We start from the raw sequence: 27,441 nt of genomic DNA, 5'->3' as shown, positions 1-27,441 counted from the left end.
GTCAAGCTGTGAGTGGACTCTGGTTCAGCTGTCTGCTGTGCAGGAGACAGAATGGAATCAGGAGAAGGAGGAAAAAGTTACATTCCTCTCATTATCCGTTATTCTCACCGCAGCTTCACTTTGCACCTGCGAAGTCAGCTGTCAATCACAGCCCGGGCATCAAATCTGCAGGCGCTCAGAATGTGTGCTGCACCCATCAAATCTGCCAGCAGGCGGTGAGACAATACCTACGGAGCCCAGAGCCACAGCCAGGCGTAATTAAAGTGCTGCTCCCCTGAAGAGAGAGGGAACCCGAGGCCACCTGAAGGTCAGTGAAAAACCCAATTACCAGCTTGTCATATATCGTCAGGGCGAGTAATTCTTTGAAACAAAACAGCTCTGACTCACCTTTGCTCCGGCTGCAGGGACCCGAGAGGTGATACCACAAGAATAAAAACATTCAATCTGTAAACTTGTTTTTATTATAGTTGGGACAAACTAGAAAATGGAAAAAAAAAACATCTCCCCATGGTTAGGGTTTTGTATTCACAGGGTCACAGCTCAGCCCGGGCAGTTTTTGCAGTTTGAAGAAGAGTCTGCTCTGGGGGTAGCCACATTTGTCGAGTCCTGATTCAGCTTGTCGGCTGATCCCGAGGTGGATCATCTGTGGAAGAAGCACATCCTCCAAGCACAGGATGGGGAGGGGACACAATATAGGAAGGGAGAGACGTGAGGCTGGAGATGGAGAGTCAGGGGGTGGGAGTCAGCTGCAGGCTCTGGGTGGGCTGAAGCAAGGTGCTGCTGCTCCTCCGACGTCTCCTTGAGCTCGTAGCGGCGTTCGGGGTGGCGTCCTTACTGGAGCAGGATGATGAGGAAGTACATCGCAAAGACGATGAATCTCACTGGGCCGTGAAAAGTCCAGATACTGGGCTCCCAGGCCATCCAGCAGCTGGAAGAGACACACAAAAGCAATCAGAATTCAGGACTAACTTACAACTAAAAGCACTTCACACACAAATAATTGGCATCATAAATTATTTAGAACAATACCAAAACTCTGTTCCGACGACATTTTCATTTACTTCAAGAACTCATAATGCCTCTTTTAAAAACTTCTCCCATCGAATATTTACAGAGGCAGTCTCCTAACTTTTAACAACAAAAGGCTGGATTCATCTTTTCTGTCAAAAAAAAAAATTAATTAAACTCCAAGGACTTCAGAAGGATACGGGTCCAGATTTCTCAATTAGTCCACCATGTTGCACAATCTAAACAGCTACCACTGTGAAGGGGGGGAGGGGGGAGGAGGAGGAGGGGGGCTTGCTGTAAACTGGCAGCAGATGCTTGTTGCTTGGATGCACTCACTGTTAATAGGCCTCTATAATCACAACTTCAGGGAGTAAACTTTTCCTTCCCTCATAAGAATATCCGTTATTTACTCAAGCAACACAGAGGTCGATACCTCGTTCCAACCCCTCCTGAGGACTGAATGTTAAATATCTCAGGGGAATAAAACAACACTAAATTACCACAAGATATGGAGCTTGAATCGCTCTCTATGCAGAGAGGACTCACTGTGGTGCGTTGTGTCCTGCAGGTGTAGTTTTTATTGGCAGCTGATGCAGCGACCCCACAGACGATTAAGTAGAAACCTTTAGGAGAGAGCACAGGGAGGTGGTTCTTTCTTTCGTCTCAGGTCTCTACAGTGACACCATGTGGCGGTTTAACCAACTAACACAAGCGCTTTAACATGGAGGAAACTCACATAAACTGCTCCACTCTGTCTTTGGTCATGCAAAATCAAGAAAAGGTATGTAAATAAAATAACATGTCCAGTATGGAAAACTGCTTAGTCATTCCATAACTTTAAATATCTTTCGCTTTCGTTGATTTTTGAGCAATTTCATGTTGAGTATGTCATCATCAGCCTGAGCAGAAAAAAAATCCCCCTGTCAGATATGACTTTCTGCCAGAGGGGATGAAATACATTTTTAAAAAACCTGTTATCTGCCAGGGAGCAGATGGCCTAGAGGTCAGGATGAGAGTCCTCCAAAGTGGGCAGCCCGGGTTCAAGTCCGGCCTGCGGCTCTCTTCCTGCACGTCGTTCCCCACTCTCTCTCTCTCTCTCCCTGATTTCCTAATCTATCCCCTGTCCTATCAAATGTAACCAGCCAGCAGGGAGGAGTTACCGGTGGAGGGAAAGAACTTGCCATTGCGGAAGCCCAGTAGATGGAGCTTGTAGACCGTGTCGTCTACCTGACCAGGGACTGCAGCCTGGGTAAAGAGAGACTGAGGGAGCTGCAGGGAAGCCTCAACAACGGGTGCTCTAGTAAGAAAAAAAAGACGCCATCAAGTCAAAATCACACTGTTTGATATTTTTTGACAACAAAAGGTATATATGATATTTATTTTTTATTACTCTTTAAAGCACTTTGAAACGGCCCAATGTATGACGTGCTGCACAAATAAAGCTGCCTTACCTTGCCTCTCAATAAATCACTATATGTGTAATCAGGGATTTTTAATATGAGCATTGGTCATCTCTTATCAGTTAGACTCACTAGTCTGTATTTATAAAAGGGTGTACCATGGTATCATCGGCATGGATTTTCATCAAGACAAACACAAATGGAAAGGCAGAAATGCACTGAAGCAGGTGATTTAGCAACACATCTGTCTTGCTGTCTGCAGATGTTTGCATTGATTTAATGACCTTAAAAGTATGAAGCGGCAGTGGGCTACAGATACTAACCAGAAAGAAGGCCTGGGCTGTAGCCAGACGGTAGGCTGCGATCTTCTGGAGGCAGGTGATGATGCGGGAACAGGTCATGGCTTCCCGCTGAGCCATCCAGAGCACCCGCTCATCAGCCAGCATCAAGTTACTGGCCATGTTAACCATCACGTCACCCAGCTGGAACACAACATTTTTTTATTATAGCTCCATTGACCTGGAAACATTGACATTCTACATGCAGCAGCTCAACAGTTTCTATTTTAAACGACACGAGTGGAAGCATAAGGAGCGGATCTGTTCAGCCTGCATCTTGTTTGCATCAAACAGCATTAAACACAGACCTGAGGGAGATACTCGTCTGGCTGTGGCAGGGTGACTATTAGAAACACATTTTAAGCATGTTGACGCCAAAATAAACTTTCATACACTGCTCGCCTGCAGTCGTTACAACATGTTAGGAGCTCCTCCACTTTTCTTTCTTTTAGCCTCCAGCTGTGCCGAAAGTGGTGACGGGACATCCTTCCTCATTAAACAACATGACAACAAACAGCTGTCGAGCATCCATCTATTTGTCCTTCAAAAAGGGGGTGATACACAACTTGCTGCATCTGCTTTTTAAAAAACTTTACAGAGATGTGTAATCATTTCAAGTGCAGCACATGAAGTACTTACATCTTTAAACTTGTCGACAAACTTGCCGATCTTCTCGATCATTTCAGCCACAAAGATGATGTCCACTGAGAAGTTGGCAGCATCATTTGTGCAGACCAGCAGATATTCTGGGAGATATTTTCAATGGACGGGGCTTCCCCAGTGAAGGATTTGCTTTGATTTCTTGCAAATCCACATGTTGGTACAGGCAATGGACAGTGGACCACTATACAAGGACCAGAGATTTCAGGAGGGAGTGTAGGAGTCAGTCTGTTTCGGGGGGGGGGGGGGGGGGGGGTAGGCTCTGAACTTCACCAGCATGAATGTCATCGGTCTCGTTTGTGCTTATGTGTGTATTCCTGGTCAATGTGTGGGAGAAGCATGTCTCTCAATAACAGAGTGTTAACCAGAATTTACCTCAGGGATTCAATTAGAATATAAAAATAAATTAATAAATTAAGGTAAAAGCAATGAAAAGTTGGGTTTTCAAACCACAAGGGGGAGCTATAGTGCTTGACATTACAGCATTCTTTAAATGTTATCCCTTGTATGATCCAATAACAATCTTTACTCACAGAGTCTTGAAGGCGTGTTCGAGTGCTTAATGCTGTCCCGCTGTTAAATGTGACTGAGATCGAGGAGGTGGTTTGATTTGGGACCTCTGCTGACAGGAAACAATTTATAGCATCAGCATCTGATTTTATACTTGTTAAATCTGTTACTGATCAGATATCATCCGTCAATTATCGTCTGTCGAGAGTACGCGCCTTTAGAGATTACTGCTAACTTTTTTGGCATTCTGGTGTGGCTTGCAGCTAATGATGACTGACTTCCAGCCAACAGTACCCTTTCTGTGCGCTGCATTGTTTACAGTCCAATCAGCGTAAAGGCTGGAAAGGCCTTGAGGACTTAATTAGTAGTTGTTTAGAGTAGCCAAGGAACCTGTACTGCATGTCTTTGGAAACCCATGCAGGCAAGGGGATAACGTGCCAATTTCACAGCAAGTAAACAAAACAAAATGATAAATAATTCAGACTGTAATTGGACAGAAACTGTTAAAGAATTGGAGGATAGAAGATTTTAGTGACCAGTAATTGTGAATTTTGGAAAAGGTGAAATATTGCCCGGGTTCAGCTTCTGCATAACTGAGCCTTGTCATATCTGACATTGATGTCATTGCAAGCTTTAAACAGCTCACGATCGTTGGAGTAGATTTTACTGTTACTCCTTGCGATGTTCTTTTTGTAGGTGTTGTAGAGCGTCCATGGTCTCAAACAGGACGCCTTTTCAGCTGCTTGAGCCTGAACTCTGAGGAGAGAGGAGCTAAGTGATCATTCTTCTGGATGCTTTCCACAAGTACCGAAGAGGTGGGATCCAAGGTGGGTATATGTGCAAGTGAACCCCTGCTGGTTTTTCTTGATATTTATGCCAATGCATAAGCCGTGTAAGATACAGTGGAATATCTTTATTGCAAGAGAGATTTCAAAACCTGGAAAATAAAGCTATTTTATAATCTCCAGCAGCAGGTTAAAGTGTCCAGCTAAAACAGCAAGAAGAAAACTTGCAGCTGCTCGGTTGTGTTTTCTGATTTATTGACCAAAGTTACCAAAACCTTAACCACAAACAACCAAAGTTTACTTTCAGGAGAAAGGCAAAAGTCCACAAGACTCTACACATACAGCAAATCCAGTCTATTGGCACAAACTACATTTATGGAGTCTCTTTGACAGTGTGCTTTGTTTGGCATGTCTTAGGCTACTCAACTTTTCAATAGTGGTTTCCAAAGTGTGGATAAGCGGTCTTTAAAACTCTGTACTTTCCCTACATGCCACCAACAGTTTAGACAGTTACATAAGTCTGCAGCAAGTCAACACACTTTGGGATGCTGCCTGTTAAAATGAGAGTCTGCAGACAAACGCTGCCTGTACATACAACACGTTTTTATCTCTCTTGAGTCCATGCTCACAAACTGCAGTATTCACAATACATTGTCTTATGAAACTCTGTACACACGCCAGATATCAAGAGACTTTCAACACACACTGTATCTGCACAAAAGAACAAGCTCTCTACACATGACAATAAATCCAACCATGAAAAGAGAAATCCAGAATAAATCAGATTTTCAGTTTAGCAAGCCAAGACAACTGTCAGCTCTTTGAACAGAGGAGACAAACGAATATAAATATTATTCTTACGTATAATTAAATTCCAAGTTCTCCAAATACAGAGAAATCATTTTAACTTGAAAGGTCTCATTGGGAAACTATTTCTATTCACCCACATTCAAATAAGATTCTGATCTAATGATATCAAAGCAGAAGCACAGACCTCCCCTGCTCTCCCCCTTGAGATCAATGAACATCTATTCCTGTCCTCCCCACAGATGCTGCCCAAAGTTTAATCATGATATATTTTTTTTGGTTTGGACAAGGTCTCTGTGCCGTGTTTAATGCGGGGACTGTGCTGATATCTCTTCAATTCACTTAAACACACAGTTAAAACGTTAGCATAATATCCGAGGTGCGCGGCGTGTTTGTTTGAGAAGTCGAAGGACAGTAAAATAAATGTGAGCTCAAACGTCAAAGTTAAACTTGGGCAAAGATCACCTTGCAAATTATTGTACATTTTTGATTCCTTAAAACACCAAACTGCTCTTATATTATAATTTTTGGCTTTTTCCAAAACATTTAATGACATTATAGTATTTCTGCAGTTTGAAGGCGAGTTTATGTTAAGCATGTTGTGTTAAAAAGGACGTTTTTGGAGTATTATGTAACTTTGTGTGCTGAAAACAAGGTGCTTACATTGCAAAAAGCCCTGACCTTTCACTGAAACACAGCTTGCGTGCTGATGCAGCTTTGCCTCATTAGCAGGCATTTAAATAAAGTCCACATAAAAATCCCAAACTGCAAAAATTCCCCCAATTAACACTGCAGACTGCTGCTTGACATTGACACTAATAATCACAACGACCCCTAAATGCTAATCAATCATTCCAAACTGCAGGTAAAGAATAAATAAATCCGGTTTCCCTGGACGGCCAGAGCAGCTTAATCAACACAGTCAGATGGCTTCACTCCCTAAGAAGTATTCATCTTCATCTCTGTGGCATGTTTCCACAACAGAGGCAGATGCTTCCTTCAGGCGCTACAAGCAGATAGGAAAATGTAAACATCTCATCAGTTGTCTGATTTTTTGTCGTCCCTGGGCCTCCTGGTTAGGAATCGTGCTCAGATAAGGAGCAGAAGAGATCATGACGCAGCTGAAAATAGCCTGTTTATCTGAGGCTTTAGGTGTTGGAAATAATAAAATAAAAGACGAGAGAATCAAAGGTGTTTAAGACATCCGAGTGAGACTTAAAAAAAAAAAAGATCTAAATGGATAGTTTTATCTTAATTTATAATCGATTTGTGCCCAAGGTGTCCCTGAGATCTCTGTGCAGAGATCCAATCAGTTTATTTGCCTTGATGAGCTTTTTCCCACGCAGAACAAACATGGTCACATTGACATTCCCGACTCGCTGACGACCTCAGATGAACTCTCTGACAGATGGCACCGACCGCTAAGAACCATGGCAATTACTTGAAGATCACTCTCTCAGGCCTGCAGGGAATGAGCGAGGATGCCACCAATCAAGGCGGAACTGCTCGCTACATAATTCAGAAGTCTTATTATAATTTGTCACATCCAAGCTGGGCCGAGCAATACATCTCTGCCTGAGTGAAATATGCCTTTTATTAATGTGCCGCTAATGAGAAAGTGGAGTTGTTGGAGCACTGCTTCCTCTCTGACTGGGATGACCATTACTGAAAAAAAAATTTTATATTGCAGCATGACAACGCAGCAAGTAGCCTGGTGGTTGGTGCGTTGCGCTCCATGTGCGGAGGCTGTGGTCCAACAGGCGGGCGGCCAGGGTTTGATTCTGACTCCTGTGGCTCCTTTCCCCCGCAGGTGGTTTACCACTCTCCCTCTCCCAGACTTCTCTCACTGTCCACTGTCCTGCATCTAGATGGAGGCATATAAGCCCTTAAATAAATATCTAAAAAAAAAAATTGCACCTTCAAAATAAGAGATTGATAGTTCAAGTATGCATTTTCACACAATATCCTACTTAAAGCTCATGTAAGGCATTTTGTCTGATAATGACAAAGACTGAATTTACTGATGCCCCTATGAGCTACATCAATCTACGTCTGACTGTAAAAAAAAACACAGCAGTATCTTTGTTCATTGTCACTTCAAATAAGCAAAATGATAAGTGTTACTGCTTTGTCCACAGACTCAAATTAAAAATTTGGAGAAAAAAAAAATCAAGCAGTGCTGCTCATGGCCTAGCGGTTAGCTCACGCCCCATGTACAAAGGCCGTCTTATTTCAAGCGGACGGCCCAGGTTCAAATCTGACCTGTGGCTACTTTATTGCATGACCTTCCCAAATCTCCCTGGTTTCCTACGTCTATCCACTGTCCTATCAAATAAAGGCATGAAAAAATGCAAAGAAATATATGTTGAAAAAAAGCAAGCAAAACACTTCATATTGTGCTATTTTATGTGCATCACATGCACCATATTTAGCTGCAGTATTTGTTTCAATATACTATAAATTGATCCTTTTTGATAACTGAAGAGAGATGGCATATGTGTAAGGAGGAGGGGGGGGGGGTATGCATTAGTGGCCGAGACAGAGAATTGAACCTGCAGCATGTGATGAGAACTTGAGTCTCTGCATACGTGGTGCCTCAAGCTTTCGGGAATTTCAACAAAGCTGCATTGGTACGCTTACAAAAGTAGAGGGTCTGAGTATTTCTTCCACCAGTGTTCAGCTGAACTTAAGGTTTACAAAAGCAGAGATGTGATGCTGTGTCTCAGACAAATAAACGGTGACACATCCCCCCCCCCCCCCCCCTCCTCCCCAAGCCAGCTTCTTTAGCCTGCAACAGATCAAAATCTATATCAGCACAGTCAGCAGCTGAACTTCCACCACACTTTGTGTCTGTTCTAAACTCACTCCCCAACAGAGATGTCAAGCTGTGAGTGGACTCTGGTTCAGCTGTCTGCTGTGCAGGAGACAGAATGGAATCAGGAGAAGGAGGAAAAAGTTACATTCCTCTCATTATCCGTTATTCTCACCGCAGCTTCACTTTGCACCTGCGAAGTCAGCTGTCAATCACAGCCCGGGCATCAAATCTGCAGGCGCTCAGAATGTGTGCTGCACCCATCAAATCTGCCAGCAGGCGGTGAGACAATACCTACGGAGCCCAGAGCCACAGCCAGGCGTAATTAAAGTGCTGCTCCCCTGAAGAGAGAGGGAACCCGAGGCCACCTGAAGGTCAGTGAAAAACCCAATTACCAGCTTGTCATATATCGTCAGGGCGAGTAATTCTTTGAAACAAAACAGCTCTGACTCACCTTTGCTCCGGCTGCAGGGACCCGAGAGGTGATACCACAAGAATAAAAACATTCAATCTGTAAACTTGTTTTTATTATAGTTGGGACAAACTAGAAAATGGAAAAAAAAAAACATCTCCCCATGGTTAGGGTTTTGTATTCACAGGGTCACAGCTCAGCCCCATGTCGTTTCTTGTACAGATAAATGGAATAAAAAGATTTGGATTAAAAGTTATAAAAATAGACCATTTACAGAAGAATCTACAAACACAGTTCAGTGGCAGTAACGGTTTGATTGTTCTTAAATAGCACAATCAAAAAAAACAACAAGATATTTCACAGTGTAAAAGCAGTCCAAGGGACGGAAACTGTCGCTACACGGTAGTTTCATGTTTCCACAGGCCGGTCTTTATACTCGCTGTATTCTCTGAGCTAATTAAAGCCACAGGCTGTCCGTTTTCTTTCACCGTGCCGCCATTTTGAGTGATAAGGTTGAGCCCGTAAGACTTGGGCTGACTTTCTAGTTCTGTGCTGCCGGGCTGCTTCTGGGGAGCCGACTCTTTACTGGAGCTCGACGTGGCAGCAGTCGCCTCCTTCTCCTCAGTCTCTACGGTCGCCGCTGAGCCGTTCCCCGGAGCGCCGCCCTCCCCTCCGCCTCCTTTATCCGCGCATCGAGAGCGGCGCGGCAGGCTGGCGCTGTCGCTGCTGTCCTGCTGCATCTGGCTCTGATGCCGCTCCCTGTAGGCCATGTAGGCGGCTCTGCGGCTGTTCCTCGCAGCCATGTCGTAATGGTGGTGCCGCCTCTGGGGGGCGCTCTGCACGCTGCCCTCCACGCTCGTCGGCACGTCGTAGGCGTACTCTCGCAGCACCGTGAGGCGGCTCGCTCTGTGCGCCCGCGCTCGGTTTTTGTGATGCCTGCTCGCGTGTCCGTTTGGGACAGCTGCTGGATTCGTGATGTTGTTCACGGGGCGGAACTGAACCTCAACCGGCGCTACGTGCATTTTTATCTCATTGTCTACTGAATGTTCAGTCAGGCTGTTGTCGAGAATGGCGCCACCATTCGCGGCCACTGGCGCCGAGGCAGACTTGCACTGAGCTGCCTCGGCGTGCAGATTGGTCAGTTTGCTGCCGTGGGCGGAGTTGCGCATGCTCGGTGCGCTCTTGTTCGTATAAGAAGATTCTGCGCTGCTGTGGCCGCATTTGGTCGACTCCCCGTCGGGCTTGTCGGCTGATCCCGAGGTGGATGTCATCGCCACACCCGGCTGCGGGAGAAGCACATCCTCCTGCGCCAAATACGCTCGTCTCCCTGAGCAACAAGCCTGGGACCAGTAACGCTTCATATCCTGCCTGTTAACACAGTGATGAGCCACCATGAACGCCCCTAAAGCCAGCGCGGCAGCCCCAAACAGGCAGGTGAAGGCTAAATCAAATGGGTGCTCCTGTGACACAGCCATGGCTCCGAACACCCAAAGGGCGGCATACAGGCCCAGTGCCCCCGCTGCACCCATCAGCTGAGCGACAAAGGTGTGCTCGTTCTCCAGGGCGGAGAGCGGCACAGCGTGGGGAGCAGAAACGATGGAGGAGGACGCGTCGTGAGGCTGGAGATGGAGAGTCAGGGGGTGGGAGTCAGCTGCAGGCTCTGGGTGGGCTGAAGCAAGGTGCTGCTGCTCCTCCGACGTCTCCTTGAGCTCGTAGCGGCGTTCGGGGTGCCGCCGCAACTGGAGCAGGATGCTGAGGAAGTACATGCAGTCTACGAAGACGATGAATCCCACTGGGCCGTAGAAAGCCCCGATACTGGGCTCCCAGGCCATCCAGCAGCTGGAAGAGACACACAAAAGCAATCAGAATCAGCAGTGATTTGAATCACATAGCACTTCATAAAAAGGAATAAAAAGACATCCGAACTGATTTAAAAACCATACAAATCTCCTGCACATATTCTGATGACACTCTGGTTTACTTTGAAAACTTCAAATGACTCTTTAAAACACTTTCTCAGAAGCAGTCCCTTTACGTTTAACAACAAAAGGCTGGATTCATTGCAACGAAAATTAATTAAACTCCAAAGGCTTCAGAAGGATTCGGGTCCAGATTTCTCAATTAGTCCTCCACCTTGCGCAATCTAAACAGCTACAACCGTGAAGGGGGGGAGGAGGAGGAGGGGGGCTTGCTGTAAACTGGCAGCAGATGCTTGTTGCTTGGATGCACTCACTGTTAATAGGCCTCTATAATCACAACTTCAGGGAATAAACTTTTCCTTCCCTCATAAGAATATCCGTTATTTACTAAAGCAACACAGAGGTCGATACCTCGTTCCAACCCCTCCTGAGGACTGAAAGTTAAATATCTTGGGGATTGGAGTTTTTTATTTATTTTTAATTGAACCAATGCCCGATAAAACGAGACTGAAATACAATGAGCACACTTGAATCGCTCTCTGTGCAGACAGTACTCACTATGGTGCGTTGGTCCTGCTGCCGTAGTTTTTGATGTTAGCTGCTGCAGTGATCCCACAGACGATGATGGGTATCCCTCCGCCGATTAAGTAGAACCTTTAGGAGAGAGCACAGAGAGGTGGATTGCAGATTGATCTTTTATATTTCCTGCAGAGAAGTCTTGCAGTATTTTTGGCCTCTGCAGTGACACCATGTGGCAGTTTAACCAACAAACAGGAGCACTTTCACTTCCGAGGAAACTCACAGAAACTCATCCATTCTTTCTGTAGGGATAGAGAAAAATATGTTCTAACTCTAAAGTACAAGGCAGCCATCTTTACACCAGAAGCCCCTCCCACTGTCTGTTAAGAATGACCTACCTTTGTAATAAGAATCAATTCAAGAATTTGACCCTTTGAAGCTCACATATTATAAACATTAAAAATACTTTAAACATGTGTATCAACATTTGTATTGAGCCACAACAATACTTATGTGGAGGTGAAGAGAAAACACACATTTGACGAAATGTCTCAAACCATGTGACCACACGAGCCCATTTAAAGGCCGCTTCATGGCGGAGCGCATATGCAACGCACCGCACAGTAAGAGCTTCTTAAAGTTGTATAAATGTATGCAAGATAAAACAGAACTCTCAAGTGTGCACCCTCCTCTGCCTCTTGAAACAGAGAGGCAGGGGAGGATGATGGTATGATTCACTGAGTGATTAGGAACGCTGGCAGAGAGGGAAACATTTCTCCTGTGTGTGTGTGTGTGTGTGTGTGTGTGTGTGTGTGTGTGTGTGTGTGTGTGTGTGTGTGTGTGTGTGTGTGTGGGGGTGTCTGTGATTGTTCTATAGTGACAGAGCAAGTCAATAAGCATCATAAAAGCACACAGAGGATATGAACACGCAGGAAGAATTAGTCAGAATGCTCATTTACACATGTAGTCCACAGGAAGGTAACATTTACATAAACACAACAAATGATAACATAGGGAGGTTGCCTGCTAATAAAGATAAAGAAACAAAAGAGAAGACATTTCTTAACTGTTAGAAACCAAAGTATGGTTTATATCAGCATGAAAATGTTGGGACAGGTTTAAAAGAGAAACTCATGAGTGTAGACTTTCATGTCAGACTGTCAGGATTGTATCTGCAACAAGCAACAAACCAGGACAGGATGAAGGCTCTAATTAACTCCTCTAAAGCTCATCCTGTTTGTAGTGCTTGGTGCTCGCGTCGAGGCATGCTGGGTAAACATAAAAGTGACTTTACTCACATGTTACAAGATGTCTGAACGGCCTAAAATGTTCAAGCAGCTGCACAAAGCTTCAACTTAAACTACAAGTCAAGACAAATACTTGTATCCCACATCTGTCAGAGTGTTGGTGTCGTACCTCAGCATGGGCCGCGGCGGTGGAGGAGGCTCATCCAGCTCCTCGTAGCGCTTGGCCTTGCGCGTCACCTGTTTGTAAATGTTGCGTGCGGTGACACCCACCCAAAGGGCCGTAGCCAGCGTCGAGTAGTGCAGCAGGATGCCCACCTAGAACAGATTGCATCATCGTTATTATTAAAGCTAAAGGAATGTGAGTCATCTCCTACAGCAGAGCGATAGAATGCCCCTGATGCAAAGTTTGACCAATAAAATAAAAATGATGAAGTGTGGTTCATTGGAGCTTCTTAAACGGCAATGTGATCCTTGAGCAATTTGGTATTGAGTATGTCATCAGGCTGTGCTGAAAAATCATCCAGTGAGATAGAAATGCATGCCAGAGGGGATTAAATAAATAAACAAGAAGTTCCCTTCTTTCATCTTTCATCCAGGTACTCTGTGTGATGAAAAATGGAGAAGTGATGTGTCTCAGTGCAACACCATGAAGAGAGGAGCGGTACTGCCTCTAGCCATGGAAACGATCGACTGTATCCTTCTATGCATCTTTTACTGTTTCCACAAGGTCTATAAGCAGAGTGAACTTTTTCAATGCCTTTTTTCCTTGAAAACTTTTGACACACGTTTTCCCTTTTTTTTTTTTTTTCTTCCCCTGCTGACTATTAGCTTTAGAGGAAAGCAGGAACAGCAGGAGGGCTGATGGTGTGCGGGTGGTGTATACTCACTGCCTGGCAGACGCTCGCATGTCGCGTTTGATTTATGCCGCCTACAAAGACGCCGCAGGTGAGGGAGATGTGGAAGCAGAGGTTGACCAGCATGTGCCAAAACTTGCGGCTCACACGGACGGACCTGTAGTCACAGAATCAGAAAATCAATCACCAAGTTAAAAAGGAAAAGAAAATTCTGCCATGCAAGATGACTTTATGATGGGACAGTAGTTTCTGTTGACATTGATCTGGAGGATAGCTCTTTATTCTAACCAACCCATAAGGGCTGGGTTACATGTCAATATCTATGAGGGGTAGGTTTTAGGTGTTGAAGGGGCGCATTAAAAGCCTAGGGCACCGCATGTACAGAGGCTTTAGTCGTTGGTTTGAATCAGACCTCAGCCCTTTGCTGCATGTCATCCCCCACTCTCTCCTCCCAACGTTTCCTGTCTCTCTTCAGCTGTTTTATCCAATGAAGGCAAAAATGGCTCAAAAAAATAAAAACAGTACTGATGTGTTCTTACCTGTGATGGTAGATGTAGCTGATCATAACAGTGAGCAGACACAGCAGCAGTATGATAGCAGTGGCGTAGATGACTGGGTGAAGGGGCTGGATGCTTGGAGAGAAATACTCCACACTGCTGAGGTCCTGCATGACAGATTCAAATTCTCAATCTAGGTCATTTTGTTCATGATACCATACCTGTAATGGTTAAAGACATAAAAAAGTCCCAGTCCCAAAGTGTTCTGCACTCTACTGCAGGACAATTTTTGATTTTGTTTATCTCTATAACTAACTATTCAAAAGTACACTCAGTACACATTGCACAAGTTTACTTTTTCTTTAAATTTTCTTTATTTATTTTATTTACCATTTTGTACCTTTTGCACAATTTAGAATTTATGACTGTAAATATTATCTATCTTATTTTTACCTTATTTTATTTCACCTATTTTACCTTATCTCTTTATTACCTTATTTTGGTTGTATTGCACCGCGGGACGGAGACAAACGCAATTTCGATTCCACTGTATGTCTGGCATATTTTGAAATTGACAATAAAGTTGACTTTGACTTTGACAACCTTTTATATGGCAGGCAATACTTCCGAATAGTCACTAGAGAGCAAATGAGCTAAAGAGGAATGTTTTCTAAGCTAACAAACAAAAAGAACCTACCATTAGCAGTCCATAGTTGCCAAGAGAGTTGCAGGATATGGTGGTGAAGTTGTCATGGTGGTCCAGGATGCGGCAGCCATCACTTTGCCAACCTCCGTGACCCCCCACCAGGCTGAAGTTCCAGGAAGCAGACATGGCGTCTGAACCGCGGGCGAAGCGTCGCAGGGTGATGTTAACGGGCGTCTTTAGGACACGCAGGGACATGCCATCTAGAAGAAAACACAGGCAGGGCATGGGAGCCAGGCAAACACACAAAAAAAACATTCTACAAAGATAGGCAGAGCGGCCAGAAAGATCTTGTACGTTTTGGTTTGACTTAATCAGTTTTTCCTTTTCTGATAAAACAGAAACTTGTTCCAACTGTGTTCACACATGAAGGCTTACCTATCTTGGCCATGATGACAGGGGTGGCCACACTCCTCCTCTTCCCTCCATCAGCCAGCAGGGAAGAGTTACCGGTGGAGGGAAAGAACTTGCCATTGCGGAAGCCCAGTAGATGGAGTTTGTAGACCGTGTCGTCTACCTGACCAGGGACTGCAGCCTGGGTAAAGAGAGACTGAGGGAGCTGCAGGGAAGCCTCAATAATGGTACTCTAAAAAAGAACAAAAGACACCATCACTTGCTGCATCTATCAAAAAAAAAAAAGAAAAACATAGCTGACAGCTCTAGTCATGTGTAATTATCTCAGCTGACCTTGTGCAGGATGCTGGAGAAGGCGCTGGTTGTGTTGCATTTGAAGGTGAGTTGGCGGTCCTGTCCGGGCGTGCGCTCAGGGGTGGGCCTCTGGAACAACATGCATGTCATGCCATTCCAGTCGTTGGCCCTGACAGCGTGGGCCTCCAGTGCTATGTTGGGAGAATTCTGGAAGGACAATGGGAACAAACGTGACAATACGACAGGGGGGGGCCTTAGTTTTTATCATGGAGGAGCAAAGACAAGTGAAGATTCCAAAGAAGTAGGTACGGCAAGACTCATGAAGGTCCGATACATCAACAGAAACACAAGAAAAGTTGTTTCTAGAGCCTGACCTAGAACAGCCAATGTTACCTGGACTATCAAGACAAACACAGTGGATGGCCATGCAGAAATGCACTGAGCTTTTGTATCAGAAGCAGGTGACTTAGCAACACATCTGTCTTGCTGTCTGCAGATGTTTGCATTGATTTAATGACCTTAAAAGTATGAAGCGGCAGTGGGCTACAGATACTAACCAGAAAGAAGGCCTGGGCTGTAGCCAGACGGTAGGCTGCGATCTTCTGGAGGCAGGTGATGATGCGGGAACAGGTCATGGCTTCCCGCTGAGCCATCCAGAGCACCCGCTCATCAGCCAGCATCAAGTTACTGGCCATGTTAACCATCACGTCACCCAGCTGGAACACAACATTTTTTATTATAGCTCCATTGACCTGGAAACATTGACATTCTACATGCAGCAGCTCAACAGTTTCTATTTTAAACGACACGAGTGGAAGCATAAGGAGCGGATCTGTTCAGCCTGCATCTTGTTTGCATCAAACAGCATTAAACACAGACCTGAGGGAGATACTCGTCTGGCTGTGGCAGGGTGACTATTAGAAACACATTTTAAGCATGTTGACGCCAAAATAAACTTTCATACACTGCTCGCCTGCAGTCGTTACAACATGTTAGGAGCTCCTCCACTTTTCTTTCTTTTAGCCTCCAGCTGTGCCGAAAGTGGTGACGGGACATCCTTCCTCATTAAACAACATGACAACAAACAGCTGTCGAGCATCCATCTATTTGTCCTTCAAAAGGGGGTGATACACAACTTGCTGCATCTGCTTTTTTTAAAACTTTACAGAGATGTGTAATCATTTCAAGTGCAGCACATGAAGTACTTACATCTTTAAACTTGTCGACAAACTTGCCGATCTTCTCGATCATTTCAGCCACAAAGATGATGTCCATTTTGTCGGAGAAGTTGGCAGCATCATTTGTGCAGACCAGCAGACGTCTAGCTTGGGCCACTACATTCGTCTCATTCAGAGGCATCTATTAGAAAGATACAAAGAGAAAGTTTATAGAATGCGTCTGATTTGAAATGGTCATTACAAAATAAAACATTGAAAGAGAAAAGGAAACTAGGATGATACAGACCTGGTATATGACGTGTAAGAATCTAGTCACATCCTTTTGGAACTGGCAGCGCGAGTAGTCGTCCTCTGCCCACAGCCCGTTTCGGTCACAGTAGCGCCACGCCCGATACTCGTCACCTGAGCTGCCCGAGTAGGATCCCGCACTGGATGTCAGTCTGCTGCAGGGGAGGTAGGCTCTGATCCCTGCTAGGGTGCGTGGCCACCTGAAGGGGAAGGAGTCAAATAAAAACCACAGTGTTTAACATTCCTCATCAATGGGGAGGCTGTAGCCCTCCAAGCGGGCGGCGGCCCAGGTTCAAATCCAACCTGTGGCTCCTTTCCCACATGTCATTCCCCCTCTTTCTCCCTGATTTCCAACTCTGTCCTATCTCTCCAATAAAGGCACAAAACGCCGAATCTTAAAAAATCTTAAAGAAATTTAAAAAAAATAACATTCCTCATCATCAGCTGTTTCCTTTTCTGAGCCATTCCCCTTGTGATGTGTGTCACAGCAAGAGTCAGGAAGGATGGAGGCCATAGCCATGAAATAATGGTATTTTTTAACCACAAGGGGGAGCTACAGTGCTTGACATTTACAGCTCTGATCAACCGATTCAAACAGATATCACTATCTGTGAAGTGTTAACAGCTGAGTTATGAAATTCTAGTCTTTTAGACAATTTAGACTCAACCCTAACAAAATGTAGCACAAGGTTTCTAGTCTGAATGTGTGGCTCTGTGTGTAAACAAACCTAAACTCTCCCTTGTTGTTGGAGACGCGTTCAGGTGCACAATACTTGGCAGAGCTCTCCAACACCACAATGTGGACGGTCCTGGTGGTGTTGCCCCTGCTCGTCCAGACTCTGCACTCCCAGTTCCCCGTGAAACCAGGCTGGATGTTCGAGATGGTCAAAGCACTAACAGGGAAAGACGACGGAAGAATCGGTGAAAATTCTGATATTTAGGCGCAAACACTGGCCCGTTGAGAACGAGAATAAAGAAATGCTGAGCTCTTACCTAGCAATCAGAGAGCAGTTCTGCACCATGCGCTTCTCAATGAAGATGCCTTGTGCTGCGTCCGTCTTGACCATGCGGCCATTCTGGTACCAGAGCACCTGCATGTCCTCGGCCACGAAGGAGGCCTGACACTGGAACGGCAGGCTGTCCCCCTGAAAGACCACCTGACGCTGGGACGGAGTCAGCTGGAAGGAAGGCAGCTCGAGAGGAGCATCTGAGGAAACAAGAGAGGAGAGTCATTCCTCAGAGATGGAAAAAAAAAAAAAAAAAAGGATTCAGTTAAGTCTTTGATCTCTTCAATATATGTGGTCTTACTGTACAGAGCAACGAAAATGAAGCCTATTTCTGATCGATTAAAACAGGAATTGATTTTGCACTTTGTTCTCTACATGTCTGAAGGTGTTTTTTCTTTCAATATTGCCACTTTTTGGGACACACACGTGGACACTTAGACCTGCCTTTACAAACTAGCATTAGTGCTATTTGTCATTCACGTCAGGCCACGGTTCCTGCAGATCTGCACCACATGCTTCATAATCCCTCACTGTGATGAGTGCCAAACTGATAAGACGTGAGCAAGTACAAACAAAGGCGGCTCCGGCCTGGGCAGCCTTTTCTCCTTATCTCCCATGTCGTTGCACAAACCCCTGCTCCCTAACACCAGCAGCCTCACTGACACCAAAAAAAAACCCAAAAAAAACAGAGAAATTAAAGACACAGTGTTCTATTTTGACACAACAATCGGTGTCGCAACCCAACAAGACTTATTTGAACCTGCCAAGATGTCTGAGACTGGACAAATTACACTTCTGATAGTGTCACCGAAAAGAAGAATGATTCAGAGTGCTCAAATAAATAATATTTTAGAGTTTATGTTTTGTTGAATCTAGGTGTGTGTGTGTGTGTGTGTGTGTGTGTGTCTCTACCACAGGTGAGGAGCTCCGGCCTGAAGGAGGTAACGAGCTGCCCCTGGAGAGACTGCGGGAAGGAGCACTTGGTGTTCTTGACGGAGATGTTTCTCTCTTTGATCCAACGCAGCAGCCACAGAAGGTTGCAGTCACACAGCAGGAAAGGCGTCTGAAACTCCCTGTGGATGGACACGAACGCGTACAGCAACACGTGAAGCGAGGGGTTAAGTGGTGGGGAAATGCAAAGTCTCAAGTTAAGAGACAGACAGCAAGTCGCCTAGTGTCAAAAATAATCAGCAACGCTTGCTGCACTTTCTTAAGACGTTTTCACATATGCACTATGCACAGAGTCCGCTACACGACGTTATAATGAGAATATTTGTCTTTATATCAATGCTATGTGTAATCTAATGGAATGACAACATCCACAAAAGAGAGGAGAACAACATACTGACGAACAGAAAACATAATGCAGATGTTTAATTACGTGCGCGGAGATCGTAGTGGTTGCATGCAGACACTTTAGGCAGTCACTGTATATAAAAGTCATTCTCCTTCTATTGGCTCCAGTTGAAATCTCTGGAGTATATGCTGCCGCGTTCAGAGGAAAAATGCGGCTGTTTGCGTTCACAGAACCTCCGGGTAGCCAAATCTCCAAAGTTTTTCTAGGAGAGTTCTGTATGTGTGAAAAGGGTTTTTACTGTAGCTACATTTGTCAAAGCAGCTTTTGACTGCAAAAATAGTCCTAGTATTTAGATGCAAACGTCGCAGTCACACATTGACGATGATTGCGTGTGATTTCAGTGCTTCATCATACTTACAATGACTTCAGAGACAACAAGCTGTCAAAGGTCCCCTGTGCCAATGACGAGAACATGTTCCCTGAAAGGTTTCTGGAGATAAAGAACAAGAAAACAGTTTCAATAACGATCATACATGATTGACTTTTTTATGGCACGTTTACATGTAATCATAAAACATGTATGACTTACAGTCTGGTCAGACTTGTGAGGCCTTTGAAGATGTCTACATTGAGGCAGCCGATGCTGTTATTGGACAAGTCTCTGTAGAAAACAGAATAATAAGTTTAGTACTTTCAAATGACACAACGTGACATGTGTATGTAAGAGAATCACATGGACAGCTGCATTCAAGCTGTGTGGGGATGTTTTAAAGTGCTGAACATGTGATGGTATCATGAAAATGAAAAATGATCAGCATGTTTGAAGCCCGAGATAAAGCGTCAAAAAAAAAAAAAAAAAAAAAAAGCCAAGTTCAGCAGAGACATGTTTCAGCAAATAGCCTGAAAATCCTCCGACAGGTTAACAACTTTCAAGGTGATTTTCAGATAATGTCTCTGTGTGGGCCCCCGGGGGGGCAACCACTCATCAAAGGCACTGTAAATGCTCTGGCAGATGATTCATCATCTATGATTGATGTCAAACACGTCTAAAAGTGAGTGTTTTTTTTCCCCTGGATGTGACCCGACATGATGTCTCTGGCAAACATCAGATGGAAGTGTCTGAGACTCCTGACGCCTTTCAGCAAGAATATGAGACGAGTCCAGGATGCTCCATAGAAAGACTGATCTTTACTCTATGAATAACATCCAATGTGCAAACATTTAGAGACAGCTGCTGAGAGGACAGACTGCAGGCAAACTTTAGTTCACCATGCTCTCTGACACTGTGGCTCAGATTTCCAGAAGCCACAACGAGTAAAAAATATTCTTTACACTCCGAGATTTAAACTCAACTTACATTATATATGATTCCCAATGGTTATGAACAATGCCCTGTATTCATGGGAAATAGTTGTAAATGTTACTTCACTAAACCTCCAGAATCTAATCAGCTAAAAGAACCTGAGAGGACAGCAGGAACTGTTTAACCTCCTTTCTTGTACATTAGCTGAGACAAATGTAATACCAATAATTTAATATTAAACAAGTGGAAAAACGAGATGGTCATTAGAAGAAAGAAAAATGTCTTTCTGCCTGGGGTTATAAATGTAATCAAATCAACAATTCAGTTGAAGTTCTTAATATAGATTAGACTGTAAATATCAATGGACGAAGCCTGACTGACGTTACAGCAGGGAGCTCAAGAGGCTCATCGGTGGAAGCCGCCATGCTGGAAATGCTGTCTCAACCTAACTTTCAGCGAACCTAATGACAGGATTAGAGCTGGAGCAGTTACACAGTAACAAGCCCACCTGTCAATCACGTCAGCTACGCGTCGAACTATGGATGACATGTATCATTCATAAAATCAAAAGGGATGTTATATAAAAAAAAATTCACCCCCGTACAGTGTGTGCCTTTAAGGACAATAAATGTTGTGGTGTGTATGTGACTTCCGGCGTTCCTGGAGCCAGCCTCAAGTGGACCCTTGACAGGATTCTGTCAAATTTCAACACAGGAGGTTGCCACTTAGTTTTGTTTTTTGGCCACTTGGGTGCAGTAGAACAAAATTAAACATATAATCACCTAAGGACTCTCTTTAAAGGGGTTAACTCGGCCCCCCCGGTGAATTCAAGTACAATATTCACCTTCACTTCCAGCTGTTTTGGCCTCCACCAACCCCTAAAAAGAACATCTGATCTCAAGTCGCTAAATTCTGGGAGTTAAATCTGTATGTCTGGAGTTCAGTGTACAGTGCATTCAGTGGGTTTATCAAGTGTTTTTCGCTGATCGCAGGTGCATCTGAACACAAGAATCACGAGGCCATGGAGCCAAAACACAAGGAGCTGAAAGACGCCCAAAATGCTCTGCTGAGTCAAAAGAAACTGAATAAATGAATCACCCAATTTAAAAAATGACCAGCCCAGGGCGTACCTCTTGCCCAGTGACATAGCTTTAAAACAGCTGAATGCTTAACCCCATTAGCTTTAAGAAGTTGTCGAATAGTGTCTATAATTTCCCTGAGATATAACATTTAAAACAACCAGGGTCCAAAATGACATCACCTTCTCAATAGCTGTTACACATACTCCTCCTCTGCCAATGATCTAATCACTGAAACGTGCAAAGTGAAGGAAACAAGAGCCTGGGAGAGAGAAGAGGCAGATCATTACCTCAGCGCAGCAGCTGAACTACATCCCGGGGTGCTTGAGGAACGCCATTCAGACACACAAAGTGATACCTGGAAAATGACTGTCGGGCATATTCTAACGTCCCAGCGTTTATGTAATTATTGGTGTTGCTTCTTTAGGTACCAGCTGGGGGAATTTACAGTGCGAGGTTATTAGTTCCACTCGGAAGAAGAAGAAAAAGCCGCCTTTTGTGGGCTTGCCAATTTGCACGGGCATTGTGTGTCGGGGGGGAGGATAAGAGAGTCGAGAAGGAGTGGAAGGAAGGAAGGAGGGGTCCCCCCCCCCACTCACAGACAGCTAGAGGCAACTTTTTATCAAACTTTATTGCCAGGATTCAAATACTAGAGCTACAGCAGCAGCAAATGTTAGGAGACAAGATGTTGAATATTGTTTCACTTAGCAAGTACTACATAAATAATACTATAAATAATCACCAACTGCTTATACATACTCATCGTCTCAAATGCTACTTCCAACTAACGGCATGTAGCACGTTAACAGAAGTACGGACTGTTTCCGTGCACTGCTTCAGTTCCTGCCGATGATAAGATGAGCAGATGCAGAAAATAGTCTGATGTGATTAAGCTCTCGAGCAGCGACTGTTCAGCTGTTGGAGGAATGCAGAGGGAAGAGGCAGCCAACTGATTGAAGTTTGTTTTATGGACTTTTTTAAGTAACTTAAAGTGTAAAAAAAAAAAAAAATAGTTTTAAGGTAAAGCAGAGGAGATTTGATGTCTTTCCACTGAAGTGGAAAGCAACATTAAAACCTCTTTACCCGAGGCTCCTAGCAGCTAACTCTAAACCCAGACAGGAGGGAGCGGACGACTATTTCTAGATCAGATGTTAGCCTGTGGAGAGGGTTCAAGTTGAGAGGTCTTCGCACGCCAGTCGGACCTGGTTTAAAAGGTTTGAGGACAGTGATTTTGGGAATTGATGAATAAGGAAAATGCATTTTTCCCCTCTGCATTGCTGTGACTAAAAGGTGGTGGGATCTCAGGATGGACTGAATATTCAAAAGTTTGACAACAAAAAAAACAATACGGCAAAATATTTACTGGAAGACACATACAAAAGATCAGTCGACACCTTTTGTGGGCGGGGGATCTTTTTTGTTTTTAGAACATAGATGAACATTGAGCTACATATAATCGGCTATATTCAGCATTTGCAGTTCTTGCATGTAAAACAGAGAAGACAGAGTGTTTAACTTATTTTGTCTTCTGTTTGCCTGTATCAGATAGGACAGCTAATGGAAGGTGTCGCGAGGAGAGAGTGGGGGAGGACATACAGCAAAGGGCCGAGGTGGGATTCGAACCCACAGGCTCGCGACATAACCGCCAGCCCATCAGCTCTCCCCTAGAAAAGTGTTTGTGTTTTGATTCAAGTTTAGAGTTTCTGTTTGGATAGTGAAGTTGAAAATCAAAGAATATTTGAAACCTCGTATGTAAGCAGAAATGACACCTGGAGTGTAAACTGTTTTCCACTTCAACGACGACGAATGTGGAAGAGGATTGTCCAACACCTCGTCAAGACGTGAAAACGATGGATTCATGGTTGACAAGACGAGCTTAATGAAGTAACTCGGTCTTGATTTTCAACGCTGGTTAGACAGATAGATCGTGCATGATCAGTCATTTTCATGCTCCACAGTCACAGGGTTTTTTTTTTTTTTTTTTACATTCTTCTCCATCTTGTGTCTTAGCTTAAAGTGAGGTCGCCACGAGGACACACATGTTTACGCCTGTTTATGACAGAGTGTGCAGCGGCTGAACTGAGCGGAGGATTAGCAAATGAGATGGCTTATCTGGATGTTAGCGACTGAAAACGAGAAGAGGAAAACCGGAGCTTTGGTTTAACTTCAAGTTGTTTCTCATCTCAAACATTTCTGTAGAAACTGCTTCATAAAAACAACATCTTAATCTTATATTCCCAAACTCCTGCAAACTTTTCTCGACATGCTCCTGTTACTGCTCTGGGATAACTTCGACACTTTAGGTTTAAAGGTCCTGCTGATGTCGCACTTGACATGAAAAGGCGTCTTACTAAGTATACAGACGGAGCCACAGAGGGAGGGGAGCCAGTCTGCAGCTGAATCTTCTGGTCAAATTGGACAAGTGCACCGTGGAGAGAGAGCACCATAACTTACTGCATCACAGCGTATTTCGCCAGCTGATCATCAGGGCAGCCGAGAACACCTCAAGTTGTTTAAGTCTTAAATGCATGAGGTTGCCATCATGGTTTTGTTGTTGTGTTGTGTTGCACCATCAGTAGAAAACATTTGTAATGCATTTGTAAACCGGAGACCTGCTCAAGTAATTCAAAAACAGTTACAAAGTGAATAAAATAAAACGTGCCAAATTTTGCTGCAGGCCCACCAACCTAATCTAGCTCTCTACAAACTGGGTGGGAAAGTTCGGGGTGGAAGATCAGACGTTGATGCCAACCCTTGATGTACGGCTTCTGTGTTTACATTCCCAGGGTCCGGCACGGCCTCATGGCCTCTCTCGCTCTCTCTCTCTTGCTCTTCTTCTTCTTCTTCTTCTTCTTCTTCTTCTCTTTTCTGTCGCTCACTACCCCCCTCCCCCTTCACAGTCCAGTGAGCGACAACCACCCTTTGATATTAACCGAGGCGGGTGGTGGGGCTAATTAAACTCCGCTACCTTGAGGCACAAAGCTGACTGCGCTCCGGAAAATAGTGATCCATGTGAGGTCTCAGATCACTCTTTCTGAAGAGGCTGCGTGTGTGATGTAATGATTTGAATATGCAGAGGCTATACAGGCAGGTATACATTTATCTGAGTGTGGCATGAATATGCATTGTGGGGAGGGGAGGGGAGGGGAGGGGAGCGGGGATTAAGGGCCTGGTCTTAGCCAGGGAGCTGACTGCCTTCCTGTCTCGCTCTTATTGCTCCGCAGCAGCCAAGCTCAAGTTTGTGTTGGCAGCGTCTGGGTGTTGTCGGGTGATTCCAATTCCCGCCGTGTTCTTGCTCTCTCTCTCTCTCTCTCTCTCTCTCTCTCAAACACACACACACACACTGAAACCCAAAACTAAACACAATGTTACGTTTCTGACCTTTCCCTGGAATGACCCCAAATTTAGGCTTAATCCGAGTCAACTCTGCCAAATTATCCTCGCATGATATTCATATTCAACACACACACGTTTATGTACCACCTCCCTTTTTTCCCCCCCACCAAGTGTGTGAGAGAATATAAGGCCTCATACTGTCTGCAGTGGTCTCTGGCAGTGAGCCAGTAAAAACAAGGCCATAGAAATAAGACTGCTGCTTGACCGTGCGCTCCCTTATGGACACTGGATACACTCTAAGACCTGCTAGAACACGCATAGTATAGTGCATAGATAGACACGAAGCAACAGCTGCTTTAGACACAATATTTATAACCAGGGTAACCGCTGAAGGCAGGAAAGTGTCGAAACTTTTAGAACTCTGGCATGTTTGAGAAAACGAGAAGAACTCACAATTTAAATTCCAAAAGGAAAAATTGCTTTAACCACAATGTGAAGTTAAACAGACGACACACTCAGCATGAGGCGTCGCTCCACTCAAAGTCTCCATAACCCACATGGAAAAGAATCGAAGCAACACTCCAAAGAGCCTTTTTAAAAATAAAAAAAAAACTACAATTAAGAGTTTGCTTTGCATTGATGAAAAAGGGACACCATCTCTGGAGCCCCAAAGGGGGAAAAGTGTGTCAGTGAAGAGTACACACACACAGGCAGAAAACACATAAAAAAGAGAAGCAGAAGCTCCAAAACTACTCACAGTCTTTTGAGGGCTGGCAATCCGAGGAAAGCATCTGGTTCAATACGACTGATCATGTTACTCCGCAGGTCCCTGAGGGGAAAGAGGGAGAGAGTTTTAGGTCAGGAGCAGTGAAAGTCTGTCGTAAGTTATTGAGGAGAGAACTAGAGATCACAAATGAAGATTTGAAAACAAACACGGGAACAATTTTCTTTATTCTGCTTTACAGTTGTGATTGTGAATGTTCTCTTACTTCATTATTTTTTCATGAAAACAAAGTATGTGTAGAATGTTGATCAAGGGAATCATCTGTAGATGCACTGATATTTAAAAATGACAGAAACACCATTGCTCAATGGCATTATATAACATGTTTGCTTTGTAGCATTTGTTGCACAGCACACCGGGTTTTGAGAGTTATGACCGATCCTTTTATAATTCAGACAGAAAATATATATTTTTTAAACCACACAAAGAAACATCACACACATCAAACCTATCAAAGGCCCCTATCAAAGTGCGTACTACCTACCTAACAATCAAAAGAATTAAAAAGTGAAAATGTGATTTGAACACAAAAGGCCAGAGGCTGGTTTTGGTATTTCCTGATGGCTACTGACTCCTCCTCCTTACTTTTGATTGTTTGTTAGGAATCTGAGTCACATAACAGAGACAGGATATTAAAGACAGGTTTTATTGTGTTGGTCTGAAAGACATGGAAAGAGAATGTGTTTTGTTTCTCAAATGGTTGTTGTTGATGTTGTAGAAAATGCATTGAAACCACATCAATCACTGGGCTTTTCAAATGGACATTTCTGCATGCAAGCATTTAACGATGAAAGCCTTGGATCACCATCCTTTGAACATGATATAATTCCACTTCCACTCTTAATAATATGGTTACCGATTGCTCATCCTGCACGTACATGCGTTTCTTTTTTCCCCCACCCAATCAGAGCAGGTGCTGTCCCTGACAACCCCCGACCCCATCAGATCTCCTCTCCACCTCTCGCACACAGATGCACTCACCACTCATCTCTACTCAAGTTCAAAGGCTTGCCATCACAGAATTCCTGTGGTGCTCACCTGCGCTGGCACTGCACAGTCATTCATTACAAGCAAATGCTCTGTAGTCAGCACCTGAGCCCACACAAAGGGCCTCTGGGTAACCCTGCCTGTTTGATGTGGTGGACCTGTCATCTGAAGGTGGGCCGGTCGGTGGTCATAGATAAGTCAAGAGACAAAAAATATATATATTTTGCTTGTTGGAGCTTTTTGATGTGAGCTTGTAGACTATCTGCGCAGGGTTGTCGACAGAGTAATGACAAGGCAGGACAAAGAAATCAAACTAACCCTGCAAACCCAAACTGCCATGCTGAGTCCATTAATTAACATGCTGTTGAAAAGAATTTATTTTGAAGTTTGCTTTTGGAGCTGTTGTAGTTGAAGGAGAGGAGGATGAACCCTATCAGCCATTGGGACAGAGACCAGAAAAAGTGCTTCAATGTGACTCACTAGCCAGATGTTACAGCCTCAAAATGACATGGAATACTAGAAACATCTCACTAGTTGTACTGCTGATTGGCCCAGTCTCAATCCCAAGGCTCCAAATACTGACAAAAAAAAAAGGTCCCTTTAGTGTTTACATCAGACACGCCAAATGTCATGCTCATCCAGCAGCTGCAACATTTGGCACTCAGAGAAACTACTCTTCGGGTTTTATTTACGAGAATGTAGAAAGTCTGTTTGGTGTGGCGGTCAGAGGCGACGGATGAGCCAAAGCGTGCCGGGCTTTTGGCAATACGACTCAGGTTCAAGTCCTGTGTGGATCAAAAACCTTCCCAAAACCGCCTTCCATTTCTGGCCAAAACAAAAAAACAAACCATTCCACACTGGAACTGAAACTTAGGAGGAGGACATAACTGGCTGCTGCCTTGTTGTTGTCAGAGAAGCCAGCACTTCAACATTGATTGATTTTAGTAATGCCATTTTAAATATATCTTACATATTGGACCTTTAAGTGATTCTAAAGAATTCTATAATAGTTTTTAAAGTTTAGCTATCCATTTGGGAAACCTGTTCAAAGCATCCACCACGA

General features: G+C 44.3%; 1 protein-coding gene and 1 long non-coding RNA gene across 2 annotated transcripts in view; both read right to left on the bottom strand.

The window, feature by feature from the left end:
* Window positions 1-443: 443 nt before the first annotated feature.
* On the bottom strand, window positions 444-3,648 carry LOC114920151 (uncharacterized). The gene is made up of 3 exons (XR_010664959.1): window positions 3,386-3,648; window positions 2,732-2,890; window positions 444-2,305 (listed from the first exon to the last, which is right to left on the bottom strand). It is a non-coding gene; the product is annotated as an uncharacterized lncRNA (long non-coding RNA).
* A 5,177-nt stretch (window positions 3,649-8,825) lies between these two features.
* adgra3 (adhesion G protein-coupled receptor A3) overlaps window positions 8,826-27,441 on the bottom strand; it is a 32,024-nt gene continuing 13,408 nt past the window's right edge. The window contains exons 3-19 of the mRNA XM_065950532.1: window positions 25,365-25,436; window positions 19,479-19,550; window positions 19,308-19,379; window positions 18,505-18,665; window positions 17,579-17,792; window positions 17,314-17,478; window positions 16,584-16,785; window positions 16,329-16,478; window positions 15,677-15,835; window positions 15,159-15,326; window positions 14,850-15,057; window positions 14,466-14,674; window positions 13,811-13,935; window positions 13,305-13,428; window positions 12,587-12,732; window positions 11,210-11,305; window positions 8,826-10,571 (exon numbers count right to left, since the gene is read on the bottom strand). Coding sequence (XP_065806604.1) covers window positions 9,128-10,571; window positions 11,210-11,305; window positions 12,587-12,732; window positions 13,305-13,428; window positions 13,811-13,935; window positions 14,466-14,674; window positions 14,850-15,057; window positions 15,159-15,326; window positions 15,677-15,835; window positions 16,329-16,478; window positions 16,584-16,785; window positions 17,314-17,478; window positions 17,579-17,792; window positions 18,505-18,665; window positions 19,308-19,379; window positions 19,479-19,550; window positions 25,365-25,436 — 3,787 coding nt within the window. The 3' untranslated portion in view covers window positions 8,826-9,127. The remainder of the gene's footprint in view (window positions 10,572-11,209; window positions 11,306-12,586; window positions 12,733-13,304; window positions 13,429-13,810; window positions 13,936-14,465; window positions 14,675-14,849; window positions 15,058-15,158; window positions 15,327-15,676; window positions 15,836-16,328; window positions 16,479-16,583; window positions 16,786-17,313; window positions 17,479-17,578; window positions 17,793-18,504; window positions 18,666-19,307; window positions 19,380-19,478; window positions 19,551-25,364; window positions 25,437-27,441) is intronic.

The sequence above is a fragment of the Labrus bergylta genome, chromosome 22, assembly GCF_963930695.1.
Source record: "Labrus bergylta chromosome 22, fLabBer1.1, whole genome shotgun sequence".
Lineage (NCBI taxonomy): Eukaryota > Metazoa > Chordata > Actinopteri > Labriformes > Labridae > Labrus > Labrus bergylta.
This window is presented reverse-complemented; position numbering and strand designations above follow the sequence as displayed.